The following is a 21,921-nucleotide window of genomic DNA, read 5'->3' as shown; positions in this document are numbered from 1 at the left end:
AGAATATGGGGGTTAGCATGAAAACCTCCAAGCTTAGTTACCAGCTTGGACCTGGTACTTGCTGCCACCACCCAAAAGATTAGAGTGTTTTGGGGCACTCTGGTCCCCCTGAAAAACCTTCCCTGGGGACCCCAAGACCCAAATCCCTTGAGTCTCACAACAAAGGGAAATAATCCTTTTTCCCTTCCCCCCTCCAGGTGCTCCTGGAGAGATACACAGAAGCAACCTTCGTGAATCTAAGCAGAGGGAATCCACCCTCTGTAATTCCAGTCCTGGAAACACAAGCACTTTCCTCTTCACCCAGAGGGAATGCAAAGTCAGGCGAACAAATCCAACGCACACAGACCTCCCTCTGACTTCTTCCTCCCACCAATTCCCTGGTGAGTACAGACTCAATTTCCCTGAAGTTTCCCAGTAAAGAAAACTCCAACAGATCTTAAAAAGAAAGCTTTATATAAAAAAGAAAGAAAAATACATACAAATGGTCTCTCTGTATTAAGGTGACAAATACAGGGACAATTGCTTAAAAGAATATTGAATAAACAGCCTTATTCAAAAAGAATACAAATCAAAGCACTCCAGCAACTATAGACATGTAAATACATGATCTCTGTACTCACAACTTGGAAACAGAAGATTAGAGAGCAGGAAATAGAAATTACTCCTCATAGCTGAGAGAGCATCAGGCAGAAGAAAAAGAACACAGACACAAAACTCCCTCCACCCAGAGTTGAAAAAATCCTGTTTTCTGATTGGTCCTCTGGTCAGGTGTTCAGATTACTTCTTTCCAGGTGAAAGAGATGTTAACCCTTAGCTATCTGTTTATGACACACCCAGGCCAGGATTGCCCCAGCAGGTGACACATCCTCACAGGAGATGTCAGTCATGGTTTCCCAGTCACCTGGCAGTCGCTCGCTTTTTCCCTGACTCTCTCGATGGGATGTGAAGGCCGAATCAATCCCATCCTTTCTTTCCAGTGGGGAAGGGGTTTTGATGGGGAATCGTTACTAGAGTTTGTATGTTGCTTACCCTTTCCCCCGGCACAGGGACTGACTCCTGTCTGGATTCTCTCTCTGTCTCAGCAGGTGATGGGACCATGAGTGAGAACGAGGAGGAGAAGCCTCAGCAGGAAGGCCCTGAGCCAGTGGAACCACATGGGACAGTATTGAGAACATCTGAAGGGGACGTCTCCCTGAGCCCTGAGGAGGGAGAAAACCGTGAGAGGCGGCACAGGCCAGAGAGACAGCAGGGAATCCAGTTAGCAGAGGCTTGGAGTAAATCCACTGTCAAGAGCAAAGGGGTTAGGAAAATCAAAGAAATCGTTCAGCCTCGGATCCCGCTGGAGACAGACCCTACAAGTGCAGTGTCTGTGGGAAAAGCTTCCACTGGAGATCAGTCCTTAATGCTCACCAAAGAATCCATGCTGGCGAGAAGCCCTATAAATGCAATGACTGCGGGAAAAGCTTCAGGGACAGCTCAGCCCTCACTAAACACCAGAGAACCCACACAGGGGAGAGACCCTACAAATGCAGTGATTGTGGGATAAGCTTCAGTCACCACTCAGCCCTCGTTACTCACCAGAGGATGCACACAGGAGAGAGACCCTACACGTGTGATGACTGTGGGAAAAGCTTCCGCTGGCGATCATCCCATATCACTCACCAGAGAATTCACACGGGAGAAAAACTTTACAGTTGCCCTGACTGTGAGAAAAGCTTCAGGCAGCATACAAACCTTATTAAACATTACAGAATCCACACAGGAGAGAAGCCCTGTAAATGCCCCAACTGTGGAGAAAGCTTTGCTCAGAGCTCCTGCCTTACTGAACATCAGAGAATGCACACAGGAGAGAGACCCTTTAGTTGTCCCGACTGTGGGAAACGCTTCTTTGACAGCTCAACCCTCTTTCACCATCAGAGAATCCACACTGGCGAGCGACCCTATAAGTGTTCCGAGTGTGGGAAAAGCTTTGTTCGGCAATCACAACTGGTTATACACCAGAGAATCCACACAGGAGAGAAGCCCTATAAATGCAATGAGTGTGGGAAAAAATTCAGTGACAGATCAGAACTCACTATGCACCAGAGAAAACACACTGGAGAGAAGCCCTGCAAGTGCCCCGATTGTGGGAAAAGCTACTGTTTCTGATCAGACCTCACTAAACATCAGAGAATCCACACCGGAGAGAAGCCCTTCAGTTGCCCCAAATGTGGGAAAAGCTTTGGTCGGAGATCTGACCTTATTATACACCAGAAAATCCACACAGGGGAGAGACCTTATATGTGCCCTGAGTGTGGAAAAAGCTTCAGTGACAGATCAGACCTCACTAAGCATCAGAAAAAACACACGGAAGAAAAGCCCTACAAATGCCTTGAGTGCGAGAAAAGCTTTGAGCAGCACTCAAATCTTATTGTGCATCAGAGAATCCACACAGGAGAGAAACCCTACGATTGCCTAGACTGTGGGAAAAGCTTCAGTCGCAGCTCAACCCTCACTACGCACCAGAGGATCCACACAGGCGAGAAGCCCTACAAATGCTCTGGGTGTGGGAGAAGCTTCAGGGACAACTCAGCCTTTATTAGGCATCAGAGAATCCACACGGAAGAGAAATGCTAGAACTGTCCATGTCTCCGGATGGACCAAGTGACTAGCACCTCTGCCAATTCCCAGGAACCCCAGACGTCAGGCCAGGCGGGAGTGGTGATGTGATGAGGATGTGCCCTCGTTACTAAAGCAGAGAATGAAATCGCCTTCCTGGACTAGAGCTGCGCAGAGCAAGAGGCTGAGGTAAGATATCCACCTTGTGACTGGATTTGATTATTGCTGCTCAAGAAGCTCTGGATGCCTCTGTTCAGTTCCTACATTTAAGTTAATTACTCACAACTGGTTGATTCATTCTCTAATTTAGGGGTGTTCTTGGGTTCCTTGCTGACACTAAGATCCCCAACATCCACAGGTAACAGTTTCTCTGGTTTGCAAGGAGACACCATCCCATCCTAGTGGATGAAGACCTGGCCTCCTTCAGTCACACCTTTGTCACTACATGGCTGGACTACAACAAGGTGATATACCTGGGCATGAACTCATCAGCGCTTAGGAAATTCCAGCTCCTGCAGAACACTGCAGCAGATCTTCTACCATGCGCATCAGGCCATAGAACATTAAAGCAAGTTCAAGATCTCAGTCCTTATCTCCGTGACCAGGGCCCTGGATAAACAGAACGCCATCTACAGCGCCGGGATGAAAGCCACGGTCAACATATTTGCTCCTTTTGCACAATGGAACTTTCTACAATACGGGTAAAGCTTGTGTGTGCATGGAACAACTTTCTCAGGGGACAGTCCGAGACTGTGGAATGAGCTCCCCCAGGAACTAAGGACCATCGCAAACCTCCCCACCTTCTGCTCCCAACACAAGCCACATTTTTGGGACCCTGCCTTCTCTAGCACAAATACACAGCATTGTGTATCTTAAATAAGTCACAGCATTTTTTTTAATTTATTAAATATTTTCAATCTTTTTTTCCTATAACAAACTGAAGGAATTCTAGGTGCCAACATTTCGAACAAGTTTAAAAATACTGCACGTCAGAAAAGTGAAAAGATCAAGATGTTTACACGTTGTTTGGACTCCTGTGTATTCCCAGCACACTGGTTTTTATGGCACATATATAAATAAATAAGTAAAAATTAAGGAAATCAAAATCAAAGAGGAAAAAGGTTGTGGGGGTTGAGGAGAAGGGATGGGGAGGAAGAGTGTGATTTATTTCCTCCTAGTGCACCATGAGTTCCCTCTTGGAATTCTGGGGCATGGGGTCAAACAATCAAATGCCCATAATTCCTCACCCAACATCCCCTAACTCATCTCTGCTGGCTTTTTTTTGTTTGGTTGGTTGGTTGATTGGTTTTTTTGCTGGTTTTTGTTATTGCAAATCAGCACAATTTTCAAACTGCTCTCAGGCAGCAGGGAGAAAACACCGCTGAGCTGCGCTATCCTGGCATTCATTCAAATGAGGCTGCTCCATATGTCATGGCAGCTGGCTGATGATACAGCCAGAGGAGGAGTGGAGCTCTTTGCCTTTGCCTCATGTCCAATGTCCTTTCCTGCATGTCCTGTCCTTTGTCCACGAGCGAGCTTGCTGAAAGGAAACTGCCCTCCATGCTTGATGCCTTGGCCCTCTGGTGGGATGCAGTTAAAAGGCCAGCATGCACGTCCTCCCTTGACTCTCACTTCCACAGGTTTGCCAGGTGTTAATGACAGATAAGGATCTGGCTGTTGCAGATACAATGGGGAAGCAGAATTGGCTCAATGCTCGACTCCGTGCCAGCAAAGATCAAATGTTGCTTTTTTCTTACATTTGGAATGCCACTCCCATGTGCTCTTCCCAGTCTGGGCTGAGCTTGGAGAGGCCATGTTTTCCAGCTTGCTGCCCCTGCCTGCAGTGATGCCTACCAAATAATTGCTGAGTGGTGGGAAATTGTTCTACTGTGGCAGAAGAAATAAGGCAGCCTTCCCCAGAAACCTTCGGCAGAGGATTACAGATTACCTCCAGGAAAGTTTCCTTTAGATCTCTGGAGGATTCATGGGACATCACTGTGTGCATAAACAAACTGTGGGTGTGCCAGGGAATGAAAAGTGGATAACCAGGTAGAGCAGTTATTTCACTATCACTTGTAACACAAATAAAGAATAGTAATTGAGAAGATGTGTCCCTGCAATAGCAATGCAAACTGCACATTTACCAGAGGTTCCTTCCCTGGCATCAGGCTGGCTCGCCTGTGCTGGAGCGTTGGGGCTGGCTGGACTGCTCTGGGGTTAAAAACAGTTCCCGGCTCACCATGTCGCAGAAAATAACTTTGCAGGCTGCCTGCAGGCTGCGTGTTTGAGACCCCTGGTCTTGACTGAGGGAAGTTTCTGTAGCAGCTCAGCCCTTTGCAGTCACCGGAGAACCCACCTTGAGGAGAGACCCTACAGATGCAACGAGTGCAGGAAAAGCTTTAATCAAAGCCCCAACCTTATTCAGCATCAGAGAATCCACACAGGAGAGAGACCCTATAACTGCCCCGACTGCGGGAACAGCTTCAGTCAGAAATCAGCCCTTGTTCAGCATCAGCGACCTCACACAAAGAGACGCTGTAAGTAAGCTGGATGTGGGAGAGGCTTCAGTGCAAGCTCAATCCTCATTACCCATTGCGGACTCCACACAGGAATGGCCTGGCTAGGAACGGGCCAAGGGAATAACACCTTTGTTGAAACCCACAAATCTCAGAGGGCCAGGCCAGAGTAGCCATGTAAGAGGGACCTGCAAGTATTAGTAAAACTGAGCATGAAATCATTCTCCTGGAGCAGAGCTGTGTAGATGAAGAGGCTGTGATAAGATTCCCACTTTGTGATGAGATTTGTGTGTTACATACTAACACCCTGCAACCCTCAGCAGAGATGCAGCCCCCCCACACTTTCCTAGGCACCCTCTATGCCCATCCCCATGCATCACCCCTCACATACACCTGAGTCACACCCATAGGACTAATATTCCCAATGGGGTGCACATGTTGTTTGCTTAGAGGAGCCACATCATTGACAAATGAAACTGTCTCTTCCATGCCTTGGGACAAGACACATCCCCCCATACTTTAGTGCCCCTCTCTCAAACCTGAGTTTACAGATAGTTTTTCTTCCTGGAGCTGCTTGTCTGACTCTACCTGAAATGTAACCTGTACTTAAGTCCACTCTGAACCGTTACCGAATCTGGAACAGAGAAAAAGCCTTTGCTCTTTAAATAGCTGCAGCGAATCACTCAGTTAAATTCATGATCTTTAATAATAAAAGGTTAGCAACCAGCTCCGTGGATGCTCTGGGGCTCAAGCACCCCTGGAAAAAAACGGGGTGTTCAGCACTCCCAGCCACAGTGGTTCTAGCCCTGGGCTGGCCACCGATCAGCTGTTCGGCTGGCAAGAGACGCTTGGGAGAGAGGGGAAGTTGGGGGGAGGGACAGGTGGGCGGGGCGCCTCAGGGGAGGGGCAGAGTTGGGACTTGGAGAGGCAGGACAAGGGTGGGGTTTCCAGTGTAGGGTGGAGCCGTGGCAGGGCCTCTGGGCGGAGTGGAATGGAAACTGCCTGGGAAAAATACATGTGAGGGCCTGGGGGTTGCAGGCTGGCCAGTCATGACCCTAAGCTCATCACAGCCCTTTGCCTGCCAGGCAGAATCAAGGGAGGGGCTAGAGGAAAGTGGACGGTGGCATTGGTCAGTCACTGTCAGCAGGAGGAGGGGCATGGTCAAACGGCAGCCAAAAAATCTGAACCAAAAAATCCCAGAGAAAGAGACTCTGTTGAATTAAAACAAAAAACTGCAGGCCACAACTCCTTAATAAACCCACACCCTTGCAAATAAATAAATAAATCAGTACAACTTTGCTTGGTTAAAGCAACCTTGGATAGGTAACTCAGAACGGGATTCAAAGCTCGCCAGGGAAAGATGCCGATGGATGAGGAATCTTCTCAGTTCCAATCCTCCCATGGACACGGGCGCCCACCTCAGCTTGTGATTCATGAACCAGGAAAGTTCCATGCTCTTCTGCTGCAGGCATGTTCAGAGGTTCCCTGACACCTCACACAACAGCTGAGCGGGGGGGAGGAAGGCAGGAGATGCCTCTTCACTTTAGCCCAGTTCCCCCTCCACCTAATGAGGATTTGAACAGGGCTCTTCCACTTCTCTGACTCGATAGCCTGCTGATTAGGGGGTTCCACCTATAATGGGTACGACTTTGAGTCCTTCCCACTTTCTCTAAGGTCCGCAGTGCTACGGCAGAGAAGAAGGCTGTAGACTGAACAGCAGAAGAAAGGGTGAGAAATTGCAGGAAAGGTTTAGCAAGTCAAGGCTTGCTGCTAAAATTCCACTGGGAATTTCTGGGCTTCAAAGAACTAGAACCTTCGAGATTCCCGTAAGACTATAACTGACTTAAACATAACATGTCACTAGAATAGATTTGGGGCCTCTTTAAACTACTTGTAACTGCCAGATTTGTTGTCCACATCTTGGGCGTGCAGCACTGGGCTCACTTCGTTTGGCTTACTAAGTTCTCTGGTTATGGCTTAAAAGAGCAACCTTCTAATTTTGGCTTGCTGAGGCCATAACTAAATCTCAGCTGTGCTTATTGTGTTATCCTAGCTTTATGGGAATTCATCATTTGGTTTGGTTCTCTTGGATCAGCTCAAGTTCTAAACTGAAGTGTTACTGAAAACTAGCAGCTTTGTCAATCCCTGTTCTGCTCCGCCTGTATCTTGCACTCACGCTTCCAGGGGTGCTGTCTTTCCATGTGTGAGTGAGAATTACCTGAAGCATCCTAAGATCTCTCTTCTTTGTGACACTACACGGTGGATGTGACTGAGACAAGCGATCTTCTCACTTCAAACTCACACTTCAGTCATTATTGATGTGTTCTAAACTTGCGAATACCTTTACGCTAACTTCAGTTGTGTTGTGTGTTCCCAACTACGAGTTACCGACTATGTTCATACTCTGCCCTTGACACAAGCCTGGTCCAAGTCCTGGTATTGGAAACAAGCTAGTTCCTATCTGACCTTTGTCAATGGAAATACCCAAGACAGGTATTTGGGGATCGTTTGCTTTCTGCCTTTGAATTTGACAGTGTTTACGCATCGTAGTCTGGAATTACAATGGGGTCTTCAGCTGGGATCTAGTGCTGGGGCTACCCCACCACGAGCCATCGGCCCAGCCACACCCCACAGGACCCATTGACCTGGAATAGCTGGTTCTGTCCTGAAGCCTTCTGGGTAATGGCTGGAGGGGCTTTACCTGGAGCTACTGACAGCAGACTCTGGCCAAGAGATGCTGGGCTCGGGGTCCAATCCAACACCCACTGGAGTCAAACAAAACCTCCCCCATCATGACAATGGGCTTTGGATCAGCCCTGTGGGCCTTTCTGCCTCCCTGATGTGGGGCTATTCTCCAATCCCCCACATCTGACCCCCTGCAGTAGCAGCCCTCTCCCCTTCTGCCCCAGTCCCCGATGAGGGGCAACCCCCATTCCCAGCCTCATGGGGTAGCAGCCCTCTCCCTGGACAGGTGTCCCCCTTCCAAGCCCAGCAGAGTGGGCGGGGGCAGCCCAAGGGGACAGATCTTTGGTGAGTCTCTAGCAGCTTGAGACATCATGGCTATGGGGCTAGGGGCTCCGGACCGGGTAAAACGGCTGGCATCGATTGGAGCAGAGCAGGGATGGTGTGGGGGGGAGGGGTAATGCGAGTGGCTCTCACAAAGGCACCTGGGAAGGATTCAAGGCTGCTGGCTTCTGCCTGCATTTATCTGAATGGCAAAGAGGATCAGCTACCAGGAGCCACTCAGGGACTGATCTTTTACCCCTTCGTGGTAGGGACCCCTCATGGCATGGGGTCCCTCAGCACTTCCCCCAGCAGTGCAGCCCCCAGCTGTGACAGTCACACTAGGATTTCCAAGTGTCAGGGGAAAGCAGCTACATGGAGCACGGTGACCCCAGCATTGTGGTGGCACACGGGGGTCAGCAGTGCGAGGGGAGAGCTCCTCACCCTACTCCCTGCCGCACAGGCCCCTAGGGCTGTGCTGGTGCAAGGCCTGAGAGAGGAGGGCAGGGACAAGGGGGAAGAGGCAGCCCCGGGGTAGGTGCTTGGCGTAAGTGGTGGTTCTAGGGTTGAGCTTTGGGGAGAAGGGGTGGGGCGAGGGTGCGGATTTGGGGAAAGGGTCAGTGAGGGGGTGGTGTCTCAGGGAAAGGGGTGGTATGGGGGCGGGGATGAGGGGGAAGGGGTGGGGTGGGGATGAGGGGTGAGGGTCGGTGTGGGTGCAGGGATGAGGGGGAAGGGGTGGGGTGGGGACGAGGGGTGAGGGTCGGTGTGGGTGCAGGGATGAGGGAAGGGATGGGGTGGGGATGAGGGGTGAGGGTCGGTGTGGGTGCAGGGATGAGGGGGAAGGAGTGGGGTGGGGATGAGGGGTGAGGGTCGGTGTGGGTGCAGGGATGAGGGGGAAGGGGTGGGGTGGGGATGAGGGGTGAGGGTCGGTGTGGGTGCAGGGATGAGGGGGAAGGGGTGGGGATGAGGGGTGAGGGTCGGTGTGGGTGCAGGGATGAGGGGGAAGGAGTGGGGTGGGGACGAGGGTTGAGGGACGGTGTGGGTGCAGGGATGAGGAGGAAGGGGTGGGGTGGGGATGAGGGATGAGGGTCGGTGTGGGTGCAGGGATGAGGGGGAAGGGGTGGGGTGGGGACGAGGGGAGAGGGTTGGTGTGGGTGCAGGGATGGGGGAGAAAGGGTGCTGTGGTGGCGGGGACGAGGGGAGAAGGTCGGTGTGTTTGCAGGGATGAGGGGGAAGGGGTGGGGTGGGGATGAGCGGAGAGGGTTGGTGTGGGTGCAGGGATGAGGGGAGAAAGGGTGCTGTGGTGGCGGGGATGAGGGGAGAAGGTCGGTGTGGGTGCAGGGATGAGGGGGAAGGGGTGGGGTGGGGACAAGGGGAGAGGGTTGGTGTGAGTGCAGGGATGAGGGGAGAGGGTTGGTGTGGGTGCAGGGATGGGGGAGAAAGGGTGCTGTGGTGGCGGGGACGAGGGGAGAAGGTCGGTGTGTTTGCCGGGATGAGGGGGAAGGGGTGGGGTGGGGATGAGCGGAGAGGGTTGGTGTGGGTGCAGGGATGAGGGGAGAAAGGGTGCTGTGGTGGCGGGGATGAGGGGAGAGGGTTGGTGTGGGTGCAGGGATGAGGGGGAAGGGGTGGGGTGGGGACGAGGGGAGAGGGTTGGTGTGGGTGCAGGGATGAGGGGGAAGGGGTGGGGTGGGGACGAGGGGTGAGGGTCGGTGTGGGTGCAGGGATGAGGGCAATGCAGGAGGGCAGGCGTGCGCCCCAGTGGGGGAGGGGGTGTCCCTGAGCGGTCGCTAGGGAATTGCTCAGCCTTGCCTGGGGACTCAGCAATGCCCCCCAGGCCTGCTTGGGCTCGTGCTCCCCCAGCACATGGACTGAGGGTATGAAAGAGACACAGTGACCCCCTCTTCTCCTCCCCCCACCTACGCTGCCAGCAAGAAGGGTGCTCAGGAGACTGCCGACTCCGCAGAGGGGACCGGCCTGGGTCTCAAGGGTGGACCCATGTCCCATGAACTGCAGTATCCCGTGGGCCGAGAAACAAGTGCTCCAGCGAGGTGTTGGCCAGTCTGACAGGGCTGAGAGTTTAGACTGCCGGGTTACGTTTTCTTTTCTTTTGATAACTAACTCGGACTTTCTGCCTCTCACTTATAATCTCTGTGTTGTAAACTGGCTTTACTGTTTCTCTTTACCAGGGAGTTTGCTGAAGTGTTTGGCAAATGTGCTCAGGTTTACAAAGGCTGATGTAGATCCACATCCCATGGCTGAAGTGGGGAATTAATTAATTAATACACGTGTCCCTGCACGCTCCTCTCTGCCCCCTTCCCATCACTGGCCCTTATGACAGCTACAAGTGATGGGCCCCCAACCCCGCCTGCCCTGGCGCCCCCGCCACTCGCACCATGGCACCAGCCAGAACAGCAGCCACCCCCACTGCCAGGCTCCAGCCCCAAACCTGCTCATGGGGCAGGGTGTGGGGCGAAGGAGGAGGCAGGGTCTGCACTTCCTGGAGGAGGAAATGGCAGGGACACAGAGAGGGATGGGGAGGGGTGGTGTGGGGCAGCGGGGCCACAGTTCAGGCACTGGGGGCCCCCGTCACCCTGCACCCACTCTGCCACCAGAAAACTCCCCTAGGCATGGGTTCCCTGCACAGCACAGCTCTCCAGTCCTTTTTCCCTGAGCTGAGTGCAAAAACTGGGGATCAGCTCAGGGCAGGCACCTGGGCAGGGGCTAGACAGGGCGCTGGACTTGTGCTGAATGAAGCTGCAAGTGCCTGCCGCATGCCTGCTGCACCGGTCCAGTAGCTGTGCCCGGGCACAAAGGCGCATCAGGGCGCTGGCCCAGCGCTGGCACAGTCTCTTTGACCTGTTGCTGTAAGCGCTGGCGCTGACAGGTGATGTTATGTCAGTAGGCGGGTTTAGGCCCATTAGCAGTGTCTGCCAGGAGCCAGGGAAGCCGCCCACATGAATTAAACAAGGCAGGCGGAGGGAATTCTCTGTCTGCCAGCAGAATCCTGTGTGGAGCGTTCTTGCTTTGAAGGATTGTATGGGAGTGACTTCAGGACAGTGACTGCCACTTCGTTCCATAGTTCTCAAAGTCTTGTTAATGCTGCCTGGTGTCTGTCTGCGAGCTGCTCCTGGTGGTGTAGAAAGCGGTGGGAGCAGGAGGGTTGCGTAGTGTTGCAGTAAAGAAGCATTGCTTCTTGGCTTGGACCGTGAAGTACAAAAATTATCTCCATTTCTTGGTCTATTAAAGGCTATGGTCAAGTGTCTTGACATGTTTGTTCTTTTGGCCCCAAGATGAAAACTGTGTCTGTGTCTCTTGGACCGTGAAATACAAACATTATTTCCTAAGCTAATATCTGTTCTAATCTGTGTGGTGTCTGATCTGTTCTCCACTGGAGAGCTGTGTGTTCACTAGGGTTTTTGAGAAAGGGAGTTGGAGTAGGGGCTTGCTCTGCTCATTGCACGCATCAGCCTGACATTGCAGCGCTTCCAGGAGTAGTACCTCTCCCAGCTGGGACAATCTTCTGGTTCAAAGAAAGAGAAAACAATGGTGGGGTCAATATCTGGATTGTGATGTTCCCATGTTTTGTCTCTATGTCAGCTTGGTTATTTGTGAGTGTTGAGTGGAGGGCTGCTGTTGTTTTTAATTTTGTGTTACTGTCGGTTGTAGATCACTTAAGTGTCTCTTTACTTATTTGTTTGTCTGTTGGTGTTCACATTGCTCTTCTTCGTGCACTTTCCAAAAGTGTGTGGTTTGGCTCAGCTGTTCATCTGTGTGCCCCTGAGAGAACGTTTCTGACTCTCCCTCCTTGAGAAAATATCATTGTTTTAGTGTAGGGAACAGTCTGTCAGTGGTTTCCCCAGACTAGGAGCAGAAGAGGAGAAAGATTTGAGTCAGATGGGTAGAGTTTCAGGCCACAAGAAACCACCTGATCATCTGATCTGATCGCCTGCATGTCCCACGCCACTGCCCACCTCCCAGTGACCCCTGCAAAGAGCCCAGTCATCAGGATGAGACCATCTATAGACTATCCTCTTGTCGGCCACAGGCAGAGAGTAGGAGGGACTGGGGTGCACCAGATCCTGAGGCCCCTGCAATGGCAGGGAATTGATTTGGGAGATACATCCAGAGGATTCGAGCAAGCGACCCAAGATCCCTACAGTAAAATCCCTTCCTGACCCCACAAAATGGCTATCGGTCAGTTTGGCCCTGAGCACGTGAGCAAGACACACCAGGCCAGCATCCAACAAAGATCATATATTGAGCAACTGGGTCAATGGCCAATCTCTGATGCTTCAGGGTCCTACACTGTGCTGGGTTTTCAGTTATGTGCATTAACTCAGGAGAGAGAGAGAGGCCCCCAGAGCTAAGTGCTGCAGAGCAGAGACTCCCATGCTCGACATCCCCTTCCAAGGAAGGCTGTTACTTTGGAGCTGGAACCCGTTCTCCTAATCCCACTCCAGCTCTCCCCCCTCCCTCTCAGTTCAGCCCAAGGTGAAAGTTTCCCCCCTGAAATCAGGATCCCAGCCCCACCCCAAGATGCTGGTTGGTCCATGACAGGGTTTTACTCTTCGGGGACTGAAATCAAGCAGTCCAAGAATGGGAAGGTGCAGACAGAGACTGGCCCTTCCAGAACCTGGTGATGATGGAGATGAACTCCCGGCACTGAGATGTCTATGCCTGCCAGGTGAAGCACATCAGCCTGCAGCGCCCCCTCTTCTTAGTGTAAGAGACTCTGCACCTGGCACATTCCCTGAGGCCTCAGGGGCACCCCTCGCTCCATGGAGCCCTCGGGAGATATGGGCATGTCTCCGAGACCTGTCTCCATCCCTAGGGGCAGAAAGCAGAGATGTGACAAAGGGAAGGAGAGGCTGGGCTTAGCCCAAACCACCCATGCTCTTGTTTTCACAGAGGCACAGGCTGACTCTCCCGTCACTGGGGTCGGGGGCTCTGTCTTGAGGTTGGTCTTCACGGCCCTAGGATTGCTCGTCTACCTGAGGAATAAGAAAGGTGAATGGCTCCGGGACAGCGCTGTGGTACCAGGAAATGACGCCCAGTGGGGCCGTGATGAAATCGCACTAGAGGATTTCACTAGAATTTTGATTCACCACAATTTGCTTTAGCTTCCCCTTCTGGCATGAATCAAGTTCTCTAGTGACCGAGGCACTTCCTGCCCATCTCTCTGTCCACGGCCAGGAAGTGTGGGGCTATTCTCAGCTCCTCACTTCCCAGAAATCTGACCCAGACCATTCAGATTTGGAGCTACAGTGGTGCCCTCCTGGCCTCCCCTCCAGGTCTCCTCTCTAGTCCCACACACTCCTGGAACGTCAGGGAGTTGCACGCACAGCTGGGGGTGTCTGTAAATCAGCCAATTTCTCTCTAATTGTGAAACAAACACACTTTCCCTATTACAAATATGGAGACTAGGGTGACCAGACAGCAAGTGTAAAAAAATGGGACGGGGTGGGGGGTAATAGGTGCCTATATAAGAAAAAGCCACCAAAATCAGGACTGTCTCTATAAAACTGGGACATCTGGTCATCTTAATGGAGACCAAACTCAAATGCGAAACGCAACAGCAATCCCACCTCTGAACTCTGAGACTAATTTATTGCACTCTCTGAATTGCTTCTCTTTTTGCCTATATGCATAAAAAGTATGTAATAACTTGCAGGTCAAAATGCTGAGTGCATGATGCCTGCAATTCTGTTACGTACGACGGGTGGCGCGCGCACACACGCACACACCCACACACACACACTCTGATTATTTTCCGAGTGAGCCATAACCTCTCATTCACCCACTGACCATCCGTACAAAGCTCTTCCTAAAAGCACCAGAATCTCCCCTGAAATGAAATGACGAGAACGGGAGGGGCTGGAGCTGAACTTTGACTCCACCTTGTTCTCTGCTAGCCCCACTGCCAGGTGCTGATGCCTCCCGCCTCGCTCCCTGCCGGGCTTCTGAACTCAATCCCACCCTGGCGAGTGCCGCCTGGTGGGCTGGAGCCCACAAGTGGCGCAGCTGATCAGTATTGCCAACTTCATGAGATCAAAAAGCGTGCATCGGATCCCCCCAAAATCGGGAGCTTTTATGAAAAAAGATTATACTGGGATTTTAGGTCTTTCAGATTTCTGAACTTCCCTGGCTCTTTGCACGGGCGTTCACACATGAAGATTAACATTGTCCACTCTCCCACATGTACGGGGTAAGGGGAGTTTGGCCCCTGCTGCAGGAGCTCTCCGCCCCACATCTGCCCCTCTCCTGCCCAGCCATTCATCCTGTCCCCCCAACCGCTCTCATTTTACCTCCCCTCAGTTCAGTCCCTCAGCCCCCATCATCACCACCCCATCAGTTCAGCCCCTCCACACCACCACCCTCAGTTCACCCTCCCAGCACTCACACCATCTACTCACACCCTCAATCCAGCCTCTGCCGCCCCATCAGTCCTCACCTCCTCACTTTGGCTGTAAGGATTAGGGCTTTTCCTCTAGCCACATTGTGAAGCCCGAGGCCTTTCTCTGCAGCAAGATTAGGAGAGCAGCAGCCATGAGCTAAGGAGCAAAAAGTCACATCCTCACATTCCCTGTAAAGTACATGAAAACAAGGTAATATCGGGCTGTTAAGGGGGCTCCTATCCTAATAGTGCCCATCCTCACCAGATAAAGGAACAGAGCTTAAGCTGGTTAAAGAAAATTTAGTTTGATGCAGCCTGTCTGGTGGGCAGTCACTTATCAACAGTTGTGGTTGTAAAATCCCCATTTCTTTATGATTTTCTTTATGTTCCCCACTTCCCTATTGTTTTCTCTGTGATTGCTGTCTGGTTCTTTGATTAAAAAGAACAAAAGAACAGGAGTACTTGTGGAACCTTGGAGACTAACAAATTTATTTGAGCATAAGCTTTCGTGGGCTACAGCCCACTTCATGGGATGCATGCAGTGGAAAATACAGTAGGAAGATGTATGTATACACAGAGAACATTAAACAATGGGTGTTACCGTACACACTATAAGGAGAGTGATCAGTTAAGGAGAGCTATTATCAGCAGTAGAGAAAAATACTGTGTGTAGTAGTAATGAAAATGGCCCATTTCCAGCAATTGACAAGATTGAGGAACTGTAGGGGGAGGGGGAGAAATAAGCAGGGGGATGTGAAAGCTGGCTGACCCCTGTTAATAGATTACAAGCGGCCAGTGGGGGTCGGGGGGGTGAGTACTGCTCATGGACACAGTAGCCTGAATTTTTACACTATCTCTTTTCCTCTGCCTCCCAAAGCAGGAAAATCCTGCTCCAAACAGTCAGTACTACCCAGATAATGGGAGCATGAGATTTTACACTTACCAATCAAGTAATAACACGCAAGGGTCTTTGTCTGAATGTGTATAAAAGGTTTGTGAAATTTGTGTAAGACAGAGTCTTTTGTACCAAGGTACAGGCTCTCCTTTTTCTGCAGAATAAAGCATTTTTCCTTATCCGCGTCAGGCTGTTAATTGGCTCTCAGCTAGGCAGACCCGATATTTCGGTAACAGGGACATGGTTTCATGTTCTCTGTGTATATATATATCTTCCTACTGTACTTTCCACTGCATGCATCCCATGAAGTGGCCTGTAGCCCATGGAAGCTTATGCTCAGATAAATGTGTTAGCCTCCAAGGTGCCACAAGTGCTCCTGTTCTTTTTGCGGATACAGATTAACACAGCTACACTCTGAAACCTGGTTCTTTGATGGTTTCTGTCTGCGATGGTTCATTTTGTGAGGTGGGGGGGTAGGATTGGTTAGAGAATGTGTTACACTAGGTTAGGATTGGTTAGGAACGTTTTAGTACAAGGACTGGTCACAGTCCAGCTCAGCAAGACTCAAGTTTTACTCTCTAAAGTGGGGGCCAAAAGGAAGTTCTTGGGCACCAACTCCAGGAAGCAGCCCCAGATCAGAGCTGCCAGAGCTCCCCAGCTGATCTCATCCTGACCGTCCAGCAGGGACAAATTATCTGCCTTTCTGGGAGTGGGAGTCGCAGCATTTTGGGTTTAGTCTCTGCATTGTTTTGGGTAATAACTGTTAATAAGGAGAGGTTAAGTGGGATATTGCTGTGTAAGGCTCTTTCCCTCGTAAAAGACCCCACAAACCCGCAGTGCGAGGTTACCCTGAGCCCCCGGCATGGGGAGGGGGAGGGTGCCTAAATGAAGAGCGTTACGCCTTGAGCCATGGACCAGGGGAAAGGTGGGTGCCCCTGAGTGTGCGACGAACAGAGAATTGTGTGCGGGTAACAAAGCCCCCCTGCAGGCCCCAATTTACCCCTCCCAGCCTCAGCTCTGCTCCTTAGGGCTCTTCACCCTCCCCAGGCCTGGGGCCTGCCCGGGGGTCCCCTCTCTCCCACTTCCCAGGCTGGCAGGAGAGCAGCCTGCCCGGGGCTGACAGCGGGACCCTCTCCTCAGCCCCCACAGCAACGTCCCGGGCAGAGAACTCAGCTGAAACCGTAACTCGGTGACATTTGAGAGTTCTAGCCCCAGCCCACAAGTCAGGCTGAATTTTACTTAGAAATCGCACCTCTGGCGATGAACTGGCAAGCGTTGGCATGTCTGCCCCGGCACGGCCCTCGCTCTGCGGGCAGCGGGCGTGCCAGATCCCCGGGGAGGGGCAAAGGGCGGGAGAGGGGTGTCTCCCTGGGGCGGGAGGTTTCTGTGTAAGAGTTCCACACACCATTTGCCCCTTCTGCTCTCTAGCACTGAAAGACAGCACGGATGAGACTTGTCAGCTTAAATCACTGATCCCCACTCTCAGTGCTAAGCCAACACCTGTCGTGAGACAGTTGGAAGGGACTGCTCAGCCTGCCCTAGCAGTGAGACCCAGCCGCTCACTGCTGACGTCTCGTCTCGGAGAGCTGGGCTGAGCAGGGGGGGCTCAGGATGTGGCAATAGAAACAGGTGGCAGCAGAGGAGGCGAAGGTCGTATGGCCAATGGGGGCAGAGCAAATGGCGCAGTGGTGCTCACGGTCACACACGTATGACTAGCGGTGATGGTGTTTCCCCACAACAATGCCGGGCTCCTTTCCCCTTTTCTTTGCTGTACACGACTCCGGGAGGGGAAGCGTTGGCTCTGAGAGGCACTGGGGGTGGGGGTTAGTTTTCCCAGTTTGCGGCTGGGACTCAAGGGGGTTCTGTGCTGGATTGTTCTGAGGAACCCCTGGATGCTGAACCCGGCCCTGGTTGCTGCCGACTCCCCTGGCAGAAGGGTGGCATTTGTACAGCAGGGGCATGAGATGACCGGGTGCCGGAGTCTCCAGAGCAGAGCGAGGCCAGGACAGCAGTTGCAGCGCCACACAGGAGTCAGGACACCTGGGTTCTGTCCGGCTCTGCTGCACTCTCACTGTGTGACCTCAGGCAGGTCATGTCACCTCCCCATTTGCTTCTCTCTGGGACAGGGGTTAATGGTGTTTCCCTGCGTGGCTGGCAGTTAACTGTCAGTGCCAACCTGAAACCACACGAGGAAATGAGAGAAACCGCAATCTGCACAGCCCTGGTGTTAACCAGTGACGGGTGTCGGTGCCTGTCACTGGGAATAGCCCAGGGACGGCACACGCTGGTGGGCACAGGGACCCCCAGCAACCCTACAATTACAAGCCAGCTGTTGGCACCTCATGCTGCCTCCCCACCCATTTCCGACCCTTTTTCCTCACTCCCTCCTGCTGCCTCAGTTGACACCACCCAGCAACAAATGGTGCTAACACATAGCGACACAGTATGGGGGTGGTGGTCACAGAGTGGGAGGGGCTAATGAGGTGAGGGCGGGGCAGAGAGTGGGAGGGGCTAATGGGAGAGAGGTCAGGGAGGGAGGGGCTAATGAGTGAGGGGAGGGGAAGGGGTTATTGGGAGAGGGAGCGGCAGGTGGGGGCCTTGGAATGGAGGAGCAGCGAGGGGAGGGGCTATTGCAAGGGGAGGTACTTATGGAGGGGTGGGAGGGTCTCTTGGGAGAGGGAGGGGTCGGCAGGGAGGTATGTTGGGGAGAGAGGGGGAGGCAGGTAGAGGGAGAGCCCACGGGGGGGAGGGCAGATGGGGAGGGTTCTGCCGTCCCTTCCTCTCTGTCTCTTCACCCCGATCTCCCCCATCACTTGGGGGCAGCCAGGCCCAGCCCCACAGGGCAGGCCTGTTACTGCAGCGGGAGTGGGGGCGGACTCCCTCTCCATCCCCCCGAAACACCCCTCCATGCTCAGCCAGGCTTGGCTGCAGTGCCAGGGCAATGGGTGCTGCTGGGGGTGGAGCTCCCGGGCAGAGTGAGGAGCAGGACACTGGCCACAAATGCGAGCCCTGCAGACTGGTCCAGTTTGCCTAGGCGCAGATCTGACCCTAGTTCTGACCTTGCCACTGGGGATCCCCCTCCCGCACTGCTGCTGCTCCCCAACTCCCTCTGCCCAGATTGGCTGGGGCTGGCAGCTGCAGGCACAGAGCTGAGCAGAGACAGACAAAGAGAGAAGTTGGTTGCGAGGCTTGTGGCCTGGGGAGGAACCGACAGCCCGTGGGCTGGGCCCCTCGTCTCACTGCACTGAGACCTGCCAGAGCCTGGATCCCGCTCCCCCTGCCAGGATGCTGCTCCTGCTGCTGCTCCTCCCCTGGGCATGGGGGTCCCTGGCCGGTAAGTGGAGACCCCTCTCTGCCTTTTCGCTACTGGGGGGGGGGTTGTGCATGATATAATGCCAGGGCCAGGGTGGGGCAGCACCACATAAGAACATAAAAACAGCCGGACTGGGTCAGACCAAAGCTCCATCTTGCCCCGTGTCCTGTTGGCCGACAGTGGCCAGTGCCAGGTGCCCCAGAGGGAATGAACAGACAGGAATCATCCAGTGAGCCATCCCCTGTCGCCCAATTCCCAGCTTCTGCCAGACAGAGGTTAGGGGCACCATCCCTGCCCATCCTGGCCAATAGCCATTGATGGATCTATCCTCTGTGAACTTATCTAGCACTAGTGACCCTTGCTGGCGTGCAAGAGGAGTGGGCAGCAGGTTACGGTTCAGCAGGAAAACCCTGGAGCTGGGGAGCATTAACAAGCGTGAGACTTCTTAATCTCTCTCCTCACCTGGTTTGTCCTCCCCTTGTTTCCTCTCCCTTCCAGCCTCCCCTTCTGTCCCCCCAGGGACTCTCACCCTCCGGCTGCTCAAAACCACCATCTACCACAATGCCAATTCTACAAACATGGAGGGGATGGCCTTGCTCGGGGACCTGGGGACCCACTCCATGGATTGCAGCACCTGCAAGATCCGCTTCCTGCAGCCCTGGGCCCACCAGGGCCTCACTCCAAAGCAGTGGCAGGGCTTGGAGACAGTGCTCCATAACTATGTGTCCAAATTCATCCTTCTTATGAACAAAGTGGTTAAGGATGAAGACGAGCACTGTGAGTATGGAGCGGTCCCCACACCCAACACGGAGCTGAGAACTGACACACTCACTGCAGTAACTGTGTCCTGACAGGGTGGATCGGGGGCAAGACAGCCAGTTCCTGGCCCTTAGGCTGAATGGAGTCTGTGTGCCCTAGAAGGGAATGGCCCCGTTACCCATTCTCCACCCTGCTGAGCCAGTCCCCCAGCTCTGTGGCCAGGTTGCAGCCTGCACCCCCAGAGGAGATAAGCTCCATGTCCCATCCCCTGAGCATAAGCGCATGGTTTTTCACAGCCATGTGCCCTACCAAAGGCCCCTGTTCATGCCACTGGAACCTGGCCAGCCTGAACATTGAAAACTGACACCTTCAACACAAGAATTGGAAAGGCAGGAAATGCAGAGCTAAGCGAATCCCGCTCCCCACCCTCACAGCCATCTCTGCTCAGTGGGACGGGACAGACCCAGCACACCTCTTCTCAGCCCAGTGTCTGCGCTGGGTGTCAGGTGCTGGAGCATTAAAAGCAGGTCCTTGGGCGAGACTTTCTCTCAGGAACCCCTTACTCACCTGCCCCCAGATTTGCACCACAAAGTGTCCCCTGCACATTGCTGGGGCAGAGCAAGTTTCGGGGCAATCTGCCTGGGCCGGTGCGTTTCACGACAGAGTGACAGCCAGCCCTGCAATCACAGCTCATGCCCACAGGAACCTCACAGCGACAGGGCTCAGACGGATGCTCCTGGGGCTCAGAGGTTTCTGCCTCTCTGGCTGAGTGAGTGTGAGATCGGTGTGTCATGCCCTGAGGCACTGCTAGGGAAACAATCACTGGCAGAGGTGTGAACTGTCTGTGGGCTCAGGTGCGTGTCACTGCCGGGCATACGCACCACAGACAGAACTGAGGCCCAGGGACTTTTGTAGCGCTGGGAAGCCAGATTCGTCCTTGCTACCGGTGCAGAGCTGAGCTCAGAGGAGCTCAGGGATGTACGTTTATTGAGGATTGGGGCCATAATTTTCCCTAGAGCATCACAAATCACTTTAAAAAAAATTAACATTTAAAAGACAGGTGATTTGGGTGGGGGTCTGTATCTCACAAAACCCATGACCAAGGGACCCCAAATTTGCACCACAAAGTCTGCCTCAGGCCCTGATATAGTGCAGTGATTTTTGAGCCAATTTGACCATATGTGTGGACCTCAGAGCAGTTTGAAAACATCAGCTCTAAACAGAAACTGCAATGTGCCCTTAACTCCCCACAAGCCTGCCCAGGGCCACCCCACAAGCCTGCCGCCATGTTGTGGCCTAACATCCTCATTCCACCTGACATAATGTCTTTATTCCCCCGTCTCTCTATTTTTGCCCCTACCCCTGTCCCCCTAGTGACCTCCCAATGGCCTGTCCTCATTGTCCTGCCATTCCTATTCCAGACCCCTTTGTCCTTCAGGCCTCCATCGGCTGCGAGCTCCACCCCAATGGCACCTCACGGCAGTTCTGTGATGCCGCGGTGAACGGGGAGGATTTCATCAGCTTCAGCGTGGATGAGGGCACCTGGGTTGCTCAGCGCGGGGATAAGCTGGCCCTCAGCATCCGAGACCTTTTAAACCAGGATAAGAGCGCGGCTGCCGTGGCTCAGTTTCTCCTGAGAACAATGTGTATCAATGAACTCAAGAGCTTTGTCCAGTACGGGAAAGAGTCTCTGGAGAGACAAGGTGAGGCTGGATGCCACTCCCCGCTCACTGAGATGCAGCCACTTCTGGGATGGTTTTTTAAACAGGGACCCTTGTGTTGTGTACAAATGCAGCTCCACCTGGGCTACAGCGCAGTAGCGATTTCATCGCCACCCTGCACCGCAGTTTAAGACAGGAAGTGAAGGGGGATTCCTTCAGGAATGGTAACTGAAGGGGGCAGAATTGAGGTCTGAGCAGGGCAGTGCTGCCAACGCCTGACCCCGGGAAGTGGAGCTGGACTTGGCTAGTGAGTCCCTGAGGCTCAGGCTGAATCGTCCCCTCTCCCCCGCCCCGTCTCTCTCCTCCTGTCTCAGAGAAGCCGGTCGCTGTGGTGTTTGCCCGAGCACCTTCCCCATCCGGGACCCCAGCAGTGGTACTGCTGGTTTGCCGGGTCACCAGTTTCTACCCCCGTCCTGTCCGTGTGGCCTGGCTGCAGGACGGGGAGGAGGTGGCAGCGGGCTGGAGGTTGAACTCCAGCGGGATCCTGCCCAACGCGGACCTGACCTACCAGCTGCGCAGCTCCCTGGCTGTGGGGCCAGGTGACGGGCACAGCTACGCCTGCCGGGTGCAGCACAGCAGTCTAGGGGGCCAGAGCCTGCTGCTCCCCTGGGGTAGGTGTATGTCCCCGGGGGGGGAGGGTGGTCATAGTCTCTGGGCGCTTTTCTCAAGCAGGGCAGGGTCCGGGCAGTGAGAGTGGGGAGAGGGAGGCAGAGCAGGTGTAG

At 53.3% G+C, this 21,921-nt stretch overlaps 1 protein-coding gene and 2 pseudogenes across 1 annotated transcript; all 3 read left to right on the top strand.

Annotated features, from left to right (window-relative positions):
- Positions 1–4,921, top strand: part of LOC115659459 — a 19,461-nt pseudogene extending 14,540 nt beyond the window's left edge.
- On the top strand, positions 4,820–21,921 carry LOC115659827 (antigen-presenting glycoprotein CD1d-like; the record flags this gene model as incomplete). Its single annotated transcript, XM_030580517.1, has 5 exons — positions 4,820–5,135; positions 19,218–19,496; positions 20,900–21,181; positions 21,514–21,810; positions 21,872–21,921. Coding segments are annotated over 5 exons (1,224 nt in total), but the record flags the coding sequence as incomplete, so codon positions are not given.
- LOC115660093 lies at positions 11,450–11,622 on the top strand (annotated as a pseudogene).

Source organism: Gopherus evgoodei, chromosome 11, assembly GCF_007399415.2.
Source record: "Gopherus evgoodei ecotype Sinaloan lineage chromosome 11, rGopEvg1_v1.p, whole genome shotgun sequence".
Classification (NCBI taxonomy): Eukaryota; Metazoa; Chordata; order Testudines; family Testudinidae; genus Gopherus; species Gopherus evgoodei.
The sequence above is the reverse complement of the archived record's forward strand: the minus strand, read 5'-3'. Positions and strand labels throughout refer to the sequence as shown.